The sequence below is a fragment of the Pyrgilauda ruficollis genome, unplaced genomic scaffold (assembly GCF_017590135.1).
Source record: "Pyrgilauda ruficollis isolate IOZ18807 unplaced genomic scaffold, ASM1759013v1 scaffold15, whole genome shotgun sequence".
NCBI classification, from domain to species: Eukaryota; Metazoa; Chordata; class Aves; order Passeriformes; family Passeridae; genus Pyrgilauda; species Pyrgilauda ruficollis.
In genome coordinates, this window is record NW_024513654.1 from 17,816,670 (window position 1) to 17,828,359 (window position 11,690).

Sequence of the window (11,690 nt, forward strand, 5' to 3'; positions counted from 1 at the left end):
TTGATAAATTTATTGCATTCAGAATGAGAATTAGATTCACTCTATATGGGCAAGTCCTCTCTGAAAAGTTTAAAATCAAAACTGGATCTGGATGTGCGTATGAACTTCCTGAGTTCTTTGTGAGGTACAGTTCTGCAGTATTTATGCCAAGGCCAAAGACAAATTACCATAAAACTGGATAATCTGGTGCTGACTATTACAGAGACTATGTCAAATCTCTCCACAGCATATTCTATATTCATTCCTCTCTTGTCTTTACTGCTCTTTTCTTCTGTTTTTCTGCCTACATCCCAGACATGGGATGATGTCTTCCACTTTCCACATCTCATTATTCCCACACTCATCTCTTAGCATATTGAAGTCTGCTAACAAACTAGTATTGGTGACAAGATTGTGACCCATTTCTAAATGGAATTTTGACATTAGAGATATACAACATCAATGTTCTGTTGCACAGTTCAGGTGTCAAACTGGATCACACATTTCCCAGCTTGTTTGCTCTCCAAAAGGGGTCCTTCTCCCCCTTGAAGATATGTTCCTTTTCATATTAAATTTGTTTAATACTTTTAACATCTGTAGGACCAAATTTTGCACTTTAGCAAACTGCTATCACTGCATTCAATGTCCTAAGGTTCTTGACTTTCAACGTAGAAGAGTCACGATCCCAGTGACAGACACCCGGCTTACAAGTGCTGAATTTACAACAGGCATTTACTGCAGACAAAAGGAATGCAGTCAGCCATAAATACAACTGAAGAAACCAACAAGATTATATAAATGAATTGTCAGTGCCTCAGCGTAATGACTGGTATATGAAGCAATCTGTGCTTTTTTTTCCTCTTCAGAGAAAAAAATTCATGATTGAAAGCAGCTTCAGTGGTAAGAAACACACGTTCATTACTGATACAGCAAAGACATGTAAATACCTACTGGACCTCTGCTCTGCCCAGCACAAATTCAATGCACAGATGAATTCTAGGCAACTTCGTCAAACTTCATCAGGTGAGGTATAAACACACTTTTGTTACTGGGACCACAGGAAAAGGTTATGTTTTAGGTAAGGTACAATGACCAAATCTGAGAATTAGAACCTGCCACCTCAGTTTCACTCTGCTTCATTTAGAAAATAATGTCTCCTACTACACTGAAAGTTTGAAGAGTCTGATTTGTCTGATTAAGTCTAATTTGGCATGTGCATATGAGTAGGCATGTGCAGGGGGTGAAGAGGAATCCTCTGATGACAACAGCTATGTAGTTAAACTCAGATTTGAAGAAGAAATAAGTGTGATTTTTCCCTTCTCTTCAGGAGAATTCTGCTGCTGAGAATTTTGCAGAAATACATCAGACCTAGCCCAAATGTAGAAAAATGTTCTACACAAATTAAAGCTATAATAGTGCTCAGAAATGCTGGAGCTCCACTTAGTTATTTTGCCTAAGACAGGGATGCAGCCCAGTGGTTCAGTCCCAAGAGAAAACCACTCAACCACTAAAGGCACATGAGTCATACCCACTTAAGTATACAGCTGCTAGCAGCTCTTATCTTAGATTTTGCCATGGCTGTGGAAGATATGAACAGCATCTCCTCAGGCTTCAGATTTTCCATGGTTTCCAACAAGATTCTGCTCCATCCAGGGCAGATACATAGCACATCTCACCCACAGTTCTCAGCATGTTCTGAAAAGAAAGGTGGGGATTATTATGGGGAAACTTAGGCACATAAGAAATAAGATCCTAAGCTGACAGCTGTCATCACTCTTGACTCTGGAGCAACAGGAGTTTTCACTAGCTCATCCTCTGCCTTGAGCAGAACCATGATCATTTACAACTCCTGACTGTTTGACCTGGTGAGTCACTGCAGGAGAATCAAGTGTCCTGCCTTATCTGGTGGGATGCCCCTTTCTGTAGTAAAACCATAAATGTGTTGGCAACAAATACTACCATGGCATGTAACAGGATGATTGATATATTGCCTCCTTACCACTAAAATTATTTCATGAAAGGTGAAATTTTTGCACAAAATTGTTACCATGGAAAAAGGCCCTAGGATGGCATTTAGGTTCAAGGAATCTTGAACCTAAATATTTGGTGCTTGACATCTCCAGCTCCTAACATAATTTAATGGGACTGTGCTTTATTGCATTCAAATGAGTGCTAGTAGTGCATCTTACAGTTTCCTGTGTCACATTTGCTTGTGCTAATTAATCTTTAAAAAATTATTACATCCCATATATAACAGAATAAAATTATTGAGAACCAAGAAAATTATAATCCAAGTACACCAAATTACTGACACAACCCAGACTTACACAGGCCACATGACCCCAGGTTCTGGGTTCAGTGTGTGCTTGCTGTCCCAGAAAAAAGCTTAGTAAGGCAGTGACAGACAGGAGTTCAAAATTCTGCCTTTGCCACCACAGTGAGGCTGTAAGAGATTATGAGGGTCTTTCTGCATGCTTCTGCTTCTGATGCACTGTTCAGATGTATAAGTCACCATCACTTCAAAACTTGAAGCAACCCTCTACTTCAGAATCACTGTGGCAACTCCAAGGCTGTGCTAATTCTCTGGACAGTTAAGCCTTCTGATGCCTTAAGAAATGCCTCTGGTCCAAGTCACTGAGGAAAGAGGGAACCTAGATTTAATGCTGCAGAGCAGTGTTCTAGAGAGTTGTATTCAGGCTACCATTTGTTAGGAAAACACACAGGAGTTTAGCTGTCATGTACAAGCAGAATTTAAGCTCATGTTTATGCTAGCTTGTATCAAGCCCAGTTTTTGTTTTACTTTCCAATGTGTCTCCAATTGTCTGCTGTTCCTCCATCCCCCAAGTCCCATCTTGAGCCCATCCATTCAGAATCTAAATAAACTAATATCTCCTTCAGCACCACCTTGTTTCAGAAAAATGAAATCTTTCGAGAGGACAGATTTTTATATAGCAGAGTCCAGGCATCATTAAGCAAGTACTAGATTTCACAGAAAGGTAGAAAACTGGACAGCAAGTGTTGCCACCAAGATGGTCCCCATTTCACTTCACTTGTGCAAACAACTCAGTTGCTTGGTGTCTCTCTGAACTGCATTTGTAGTATAATTCACAGAAATTAAACCTAAGTGCAGCATATACTTTTTATGAAAGAAAACTCCTTCTACTCACCCCAAGGCCTAGGTATCCTCAAGGATAAAAGAACAAATATATCTGTAATGTCAATATTTATTTCTGGCATATTCAAAAGATTTTATTTAAATTTTTTTTAAGCTTAAAAAGATGCAATAATATCAGTGGATTTGTCTTTGCCTCTTCCCCTCTCTTGCTTCTCATTCAGAGGACAGTAAATTTGTGGAAATAGAGAAATCGAATTCTGCATATGCAGCTCAGCATGAACACCTTGCCCTTATTCAGAGACTGTCTCGCTCAGAGAATGTGCTCTATGGAGCAAACCTGGAAAACCTTTCTGCTGGGATGATGAGCAAATCTTGTGATAACCTCAGCGTGGAAACCAACAACAGGACTAGACACAAAAGCAATCTTGGCAGGTAGGTTTGCCTTTTCTCTCTGAACATGTGTAAGAAGACTCAGACATAAACTATTTTTTTTAAAGTTCTTATTGTGGTTGTACCAAAAGGTCTGGGGCTCCATGGTGCCAGCAGTAGTGCAAACGCAGGCAGGAAGTTAATAAACTAAGAGAGAAGAACTTGAAAAAGAGTGACATTTAAATTTGTACCAGACTCAAGAAGAACCACTAATTGGGTTATGAGGAAGCATAAAAATGAGGGAGAATAAATGTAAAATCTTCAATGTCTGTGTATCTTCACTGGAAATTACAGTATGTGAACTAAAATACCATCAGGAGCTGGTTTTGATCAGGAATGCAGAGATCATTACTTAGTTGATTCCTCCATGTCCAAATGTGCAATTCATAGGGAACAGTGCAAGAACTTCTCCCTCTGTTTTGGTGCATTCTCCTCTGTGGTGGTTACTATAGCTGCACAGCCTCAAGATGAATTCTAGTGCCTTTTAGAATACAATGAGTTAGAATAGAGTCAAGGAGAACATGGACTACCAGAAAAACTTTCAGACATGGTTTTGTCTAAATGGAAAGCAGGGCTAAATGAATGATGGGGAAGCTGTGCTGTGTTTTTCTGATACCCGCAGTCAGCTCAGAGCAAGACACAGGAGGAATAAGTCATGATGAGTGGTCTAATGGCAGCTGTTATTTGGAAGCAAATTCTGGCAAGGATAAACTTTGCCTAAAATGAAATATGTCCCAGAAATCAGAATACTCATTGAAAGGCTATAAACCTGTGCATTCCCAACTCGGCTCTGACAGACTAATGACAATGAAGGGTGCTAAATACCACTGCTGATTTTTTATTGTAACACAGCCTTCCTTTCCTGCCATGCAGATCTGTATCAGGGCTATCCCAGTCAGAAATGCACATCAATTTGAATGGAAAGCAAAGGACTTATGACTTCCTCTCTATCCATTCAGCTCAGAACACCATCAGCGGTGAGTATAATAATCACAAAGAGAGACAGTACCCTTCCATGTTTATTGTTCCAATAGAAGGAGACGAGCATATATTTTACTTATAGACTAAACACTATCCTTTTTTTACTTCTAGTCCTGGAAATTAATCCAGAGTTTAGCAAGACAAGCTGTTTTCTCCCCTTTAACTCCTGCTTTGCATCAGGTTCAGTGGTAAGGGACTTGGTGATAAAATGATTCTATAATGGTACCTAATGCTCTACAGAGATGTAGTTCAGTACACCCAGAGACTCTTGCATGGGACAACATCCCTGTGGCTCAGAGGTCATTGTTTGGTTCAAAAGTGAGATGTACAACTCAATAAATAATGCATGAGACAGCATAGGCTCCAGGTCTTTCCTCTGCTCTTGCACTTGCATGACACTTCCTGGAATAAGGACTGGATATCTAATTTTCTATCAGAAGCCAGACTGCATGCACATGGGGAGCCAGTCTATGGAATATAAAGCTATGCTTATCTGGTTAGTCCATTTAAAAATTAGAACAGTACTTTAAGCACACTGTGGCCATTGCTCAATGTTAAGAAGTCACCATTGCAATCAGTGTTGGTTGGATTGTACCTTCAGAGCCAAAAGGGCCCACAGGGCCTAAGGCTAGAGCCCTCAGAAGATTTTGTGTCCAAATCACCCTCAGGTTCAATGGGCACTACATGTCTGACTCTTTAAATATTCTAATCTTAATAAAAATGTTGCAGAAATATATTCTCCCAGAAAGAAACATTATAGCACAAGCTTGCACAGCTCTGTACAGAGTTTTTTTTTGAAAGAATGAAAACTTTTGAACACTTGTTTGAGCTTCCTTCCAGAATTGTATTGAGTCAAAGTAACAGTAATGATGAAATCAAGGATAAAATATATATTAATTTCTGAAGCTCCAATTTTGCATAATACATGAATATACTGTCTCCCAGCATTAATCTACATTTATTCTAGCTGTTTTGTTTCTGCAGCACCTGGATCACCAGCCATCCAAAAGGAAGTTTTGCTGAGTGGTCTAGAAAGAGAAATCATATGTGTCAGCCTAAAACGTGACCCTAAGAATGGATTTGGTAAGTAAAGAACATAAATGTTATGTTTGCTACTGGGACTATCAGATCCTGGTGCTAACACTGACGCTTGCTGACTCAGACTGGGCAAGACTGTAAACTCCTTTAGTCCATTTATTCTTCTTATAGAGTAAGAGCGCCAATCTTTGTGAAGGACTCAGAATTTCTAGGACTGAAAAGGACTAAGCACATAAATCAAGACCATTATATTTTCAGAGGATTAAATAAGGCCACAGAGACCAAAGGAACCTAGTGCTAAGAGTGGAATGAGAAAAACATGGTTTTAGTTTTGCATCTGAAATACACATGTACTGATTTCATTTATCTTAGACCTTAGAGGTGGTGCCTGTGGGGTGCAAAATATTTACACCAACTTCAAATGAATGTTTCCCAACTTCTGGATTACTACCTTGATAATATTTTTGTTATTTAATACCTTAATCACACTGTATCGAGTTCTTGTGGATGAGTTTAGACTATCAGGTTTCACAAATGACCATTAATACAGATAAAAATCAAATTTATAAATGGTGCAGGTCTGTGTGTAATATCCTCATCCCAAACCCAACTATTATAGAAGTGAGAAGAATATATTTCAATAGTCAGAGTTAGGATAGTGAAACTCAAACTTCTGAACAATAGACTTCATTTTCTTAGATCTCTTTCATTAGAAGTTTACATGGCCCACCTCAGGTTTCCTGGTTGCATGATGTAGAATGATGTTCAAATTTATCTCATGACTTTTTATACCATTTCCCTCTGCAGGTGTTAAATGCTGCAGGTCCACCTAGTTCATGACTCATGAAAAAAAGTAGTTAGAGTCTCTAAAAGTACTAAGCCAGGAAAACATTGTTATTGGGAAATTATATCTAAGTAGTGACCAAAGTCACCAGCACACTTTAATTATAATGTAAGTTTAAAGCCCCCCCAAGTCAAGACCTTGATGCCCTGTAAATCAAAGCTCCCCATCCTTCAGATTGTGTACAAAAGGTATGCCACTGGAGTAAGAGCCTTTTGTCCTTCTAAGATTTATATTTTTTAATACTGCTAGTGTTTGTATTCTCATGCTATCTCGTGTTTGCAGGTTTTGTAATTATTGGAGGAGAAAATGTAGGAAAATTAGACCTTGGTATCTTCATCGCTTCAATTATCCCTGGGGGACCTGCAGACAGAGCTGGAAATATCAAACCAGGTCATTTTCTGTACTTTTTAATTAGAATTAAAATACTTGCATAGTTTAAAGTTAGCTACTCTGGATTTATTTCCTTATTTAGATGTGCTTTCTCTTGCTTTTATCTTTTTTTTCTTAAGGAGGACGACTCATCTCTGTGAATAATATTAGTCTTGAGGGTGTTTCATTTAATACTGCAGTTAAAATCATACAGAACTCTCCCGATGAAGTGGAGCTCATCATCTCTCAACCCAAAGGTATCAAGGCAAAGGCCTCTGCTGGCTCTGGGATGCTAATGGTTAACTCGGGACACTCATCTTTAACAGGCACTGGGATGTAGTACTACATTCCTGCTCCTGACTGCCAGTTAGAACAACCATACACTAAAATAGTTGACTTCTGGTAGGTATCATGTGATGTCTCTGTTACATCAGTGTGAAAAAATCTATTATGGGCTGCACTGCTGAATACTAAAGGAATTTCAGCATTTCTTTCTCTGACAGAGAGGCATAGTTCTCTGCAGTGAGGAAGCAAACACATTTTTGAACACTTAAAATAGCAGTGCTCTATTTTACATTGACTAACTCATTTTATAGATCAGATTTCACAATCAGTTGAAATAAGAAGGTACTTTGTCCTCTTGTGCTGGGTTATAATAATATTTTTATTTAAGTTTACTTGCTATTTGTATTCAACAATGTCTTATTTTGGTATGGCTTTACAGACACGTATGAAGAAGGATTAAATGAAGAAAAGAATCTATCAAGAGGAAACAGCACTAGTGGATCTGAGATCTCTTGTGTAGACAGTGGGAGAAAAAAGATTCAGGATTGTCATACAGCTCTCCCCAGAGAACAGGACACAAATATAGATGAACTTGAGAAGACTCTCTCTTGGAATTTAGCATCAAAATTGGGCCCCAGGATTCCAGTTCCTTCAGCTGATAGCCTGGATATAGAGGTAACTGAGATTTTGATGCTGCTCAGTAATGTTATACCCAGCACACCACATATAACAACATACCAGATACATGTAGAAGGGAAAGTAACTGTGAAGGAAAGGAGATAGAAAACCTTTAAATAAATTACATTGGAAATGTCAAAATTATAGACATGTCTAGAATATGTGAATAAATAGGGAAACTGTTCTACAAAATGTTTTTTAAAATCTCCTTCTTTTTCCAGTGGAGGGACCAATTTTTGATTATTTTCTTACAATCTTTTAAGTATTCAAACCAGTCCCAGAACATGCTGTGTCTAATTTCTTACTTTTAGACATCCTCCCTACATATACTCAGGTTATGTGCATTTGGACAGATTGCATTTTGAGTAGCATTAGCTTAAACTTCCAATAATATCAGAGATATAAATGGTATCGCTCCAGGTTTACAGTGACAGCAGGATCAAACGTTTTACATCTTCTGGAAATGCTGTCTTCCCTTTTTAAAAAAAAATTCCTTTCCCCGCCTTTCTTTTTAAATGAAGATGCTGTAATCTCATTAAAGTTTTTATTTTTTGAGACAGGCAGCTGATTCTTCCCACTTACCATCTCCATCAGAAACCAACTCCAAGGAAGTCTACACGGTGGAGCTTGTTAAAGAAGATGGGACTTTTGGAATCAGCATAACTGCAAGTGTCACTATTAATGTTTGTCTGTCGAATTGTTACCCGACTGAGAACAAAGACAGAAGATAGGCTGATAACAGAAACTGTTAGCATGGCACACTGTAAACCTAAGTGTCCAACTGACTGACATAGAATGCATGGAGTACTGTCTCTGCTCATTGCCTGGTTCTTACCCACAACATCTGTGAAAGTGTCCTGGCATAAAGCACATGGCAGCACAAAACCTGATTTGAGAACAAGACCTACCAGTGAAAGCACAGTTTGGTCAGGGAGGACTAGAGAAGGTCAGGGAGGAGTGGAGAAGAAATGTCTGCCACATTTGGATAACAAGTCCTTGTCCTAGCTATTTAAGTTGAATTACCCTTCCAGGCTGAGATGTCTTTAGTCTTTACTGAAATGGAATGTGAAGCAACAACCATTTCATTGCCTGCAGAAGAAATGAAGGGCCATTTTTTTCATCTGAATTTGGCCAGGGGATGTAGATGGACAGAACATGATTCTTAGGTTAATCTGGATTTTCTCTGGGTGTTCAAGTTCAGGTCCATGCTTGATATATTGTCCGAAAGATTAATAATTGAAGAATGGATATTGCACAGCTTAGAAGCTGGGCTAGAGAATAGCTGAAAGATGCAAGACCATTTCATGTGAGCATAGGGAAAAATTTATGAACATTTAGTAAATATTTTTATATAGTCACATAGAAGTACATTGCATTTTCCTGAGAAAACAAGATAATATTACTGCCTATGGAAGTATATTACAACTTGATGGGGTTCTGGAGTAATATCATCTTTCCCTTTTCCCCAGTATTTAAAGAAAAAAGTAATTCCTGAAGCAGTTACTTTGTAATGCATGTGCAAGTTGCTTTGATTTTTACCACAGGAAGAATATACGAAAACTCTAATCTGTGGGCATGTTTTGCAGGGTGGAATTAATACCAGTGTGCGTCATGGTGGGATATATGTGAAGTCAATTATTCCCAGGGGACCAGCAGATAAGGATGGACAAATAAAGATAGGTAACATGTCTGGCAATAACACCCTGGGCTGGGGTGGGTTCACTGTTAGTGTGGACAATGAAACACATTTGGGATTGGAGGTGCTACAACTGCAAAGTATAATAAATGGTCCATCATTCCTCAGCCTGTCCCTGTACTACATGTAGGGATCCCACTGAAAACAACAGAAGCCTCACACCAACATTGTAGAGTTACCTTCTGTAGCTGCCATCAAGCTAGTGACTCTGACATCATTGTTCCTGTGCTAACCAGATGCTACCACTGCATAGAATACTCTGGAAGGTTTTAGCTGCTGGTTATAGAACGCTGTGCAGAAAGCAGTATTGCTTTCCTATGAATTAATATTAATTTGACACATGCATGCATGAAGACCTATTGCAACATGGGCAGCCTCAAGGTTTACACCCTCTGAACCTGAACATCAAAGCAACTGGACGTTCTCTTTTTTTACCCCAGGTGATCGTCTGCTGGAAGTAGATGGCATCAGCCTCTGTGGCATCACCCACAAACAGGCTGTGGAGCACCTTAAGAAATCTGGCCAGGTTTGTACAACTGCAGAGATCAATAAAATACACAGTAGACTAAACGGAACTTAGTATGAAGCACAGTAGCCAAGCTTGGCCAAAAGAACCATCCCCCCCTCTGCTCTAACCCATTCTTCTAAAGAGAAAAGTACAAAGACTTAGGACTCACTGTGTCCTGTGTAACTGGAACCTGTTTATCACTGTTTTAGATTGCCAGACTGGTTCTAGAAAGGGGAAACTACCAATTGGCAGAGCCTTGTCTGACTGCTAATGACAGAAAGGAGGACCAATGTGCAGCTGTTTCTGTGGCAACATCCCTCACAGATGGCACCAAGGACTGCTGCTTTTTGACAGATGGTAAGTGATAAAGAAGGAACTCAGGGTGACTTCCTACAATGTGCAGGAAAGGAATGAATGAAAATAATTCTATGAAATTTCTTTGGGTTGGAAGGAAAACTGTATACTGAATAAAATTATAATAGTCAATATTGATGACATAATCAAAAATAAATTCTAAAAAAAAATATTTCTGATGTTCATAGAGTTATAGTGGCTAGATATAGCTGAATTTACCCTAGGCATCAATACTGTATCTCTCAGCCTTTGTGAGACTGGGCTGGCAAGGGAACACCCCTGCCTGTACTGCACAGCAGTCTCGGGCAGGAAGCAGCTGTGTGGATGTGGCCAGGCTGTTACCCAGGCAGAGCCTCACCAGCACAGCTGCTGATGCTGTGACAGTGATGAAGCTGCAGTGAACTGGAGACTGCCACCGCTTAATTTCTTAAAAGCAGAAGATTTAGAGATCACTTACACAGAATTTAGCCAACAAATAAATGCTGTATCTTTTACTGAAGGTTGTCTCATAAACACTAAGTCTGAACCATACTTTTCCACGGAGCAGTTACTCCTTTACATTAGAATTCAGCTACAAGTGTGGTGTTTGGGAAAGGCCTGATCTCTCATTCTTGACTGGAAAGAGCAGTAGCTCCAATTCCAGCTTATGCTGGTTAATGAAAAACCTAAATTAACACCAGGCAATTACAGAATAGTAAAATCTATGCAACACTTACAGAAGAATATCAGAAAATACAGCATGTGAATCTCTTTATGTTGGTACAAAAAGCTTTTCCCTTTATGGGCTGGTACCAGCCTGTGAACACATGGTGGAAGAGATTCCAGCTCTCCCTATTCTGACTGTGAGATTTCAAAGACTTACATAAGATAAAGGAACACCTAAACCTTCTTTTGACTTTATTATTGGTAGATCTACCTCTGCAGCACACCAGGAAAAAGTCTTTTGAGAGTATAGTTTGTACTGGCTCCTCAGGGGGTACATATGCCATGGTTCCCACTTATTTTCCAATCTCTGATTTGAGCAGATAACACATTTGAAGTGAAATTAACCAAGAATTCTGGAGGCCTTGGATTTAGTGTTCTGCAGATGGAAGGAGATACCTGCGAACACCTTGGAGGAGATATTGTCAGGATCAAAAGACTGTTTCCAGGGCAGCCAGCTGAAGAGAATGGAGAAATTGAAGTTGGAGATGTCATTTTAGCTGTGAATGGGAAACCTCTCAAAGGGCTCCTGTATCAGGTAGCAGGAAGTGTTATTACTGGGGCTCCATCTGGGTAACAGGTTAATAAAGACAATGCATTTAAACTTAATTATCACCAGAGCGAGGCAGAATTTGCATATAATTATTCTGATTTCTATGTAGGATTCCTCTCTAGAACTCCTATGTAGAATTTCTTTTCTAAATAAATTCTG

The 11,690-nt window shown here is 39.2% G+C and overlaps 1 protein-coding gene across 1 annotated transcript in view; it reads left to right on the forward strand.

The window, feature by feature from the left end:
* The window catches only part of FRMPD2 (FERM and PDZ domain containing 2), a 61,174-nt gene that overhangs the window by 32,141 nt on the left and 17,343 nt on the right, over positions 1–11,690 (forward strand). The window contains exons 15-26 of the mRNA XM_041461162.1: positions 846–1,002; positions 3,316–3,526; positions 4,397–4,500; positions 5,489–5,587; positions 6,669–6,776; positions 6,896–7,012; positions 7,480–7,715; positions 8,279–8,383; positions 9,305–9,398; positions 9,855–9,940; positions 10,132–10,279; positions 11,302–11,516. Coding sequence (XP_041317096.1) covers positions 846–1,002; positions 3,316–3,526; positions 4,397–4,500; positions 5,489–5,587; positions 6,669–6,776; positions 6,896–7,012; positions 7,480–7,715; positions 8,279–8,383; positions 9,305–9,398; positions 9,855–9,940; positions 10,132–10,279; positions 11,302–11,516 — 1,680 coding nt within the window. The remainder of the gene's footprint in view (positions 1–845; positions 1,003–3,315; positions 3,527–4,396; positions 4,501–5,488; positions 5,588–6,668; positions 6,777–6,895; positions 7,013–7,479; positions 7,716–8,278; positions 8,384–9,304; positions 9,399–9,854; positions 9,941–10,131; positions 10,280–11,301; positions 11,517–11,690) is intronic.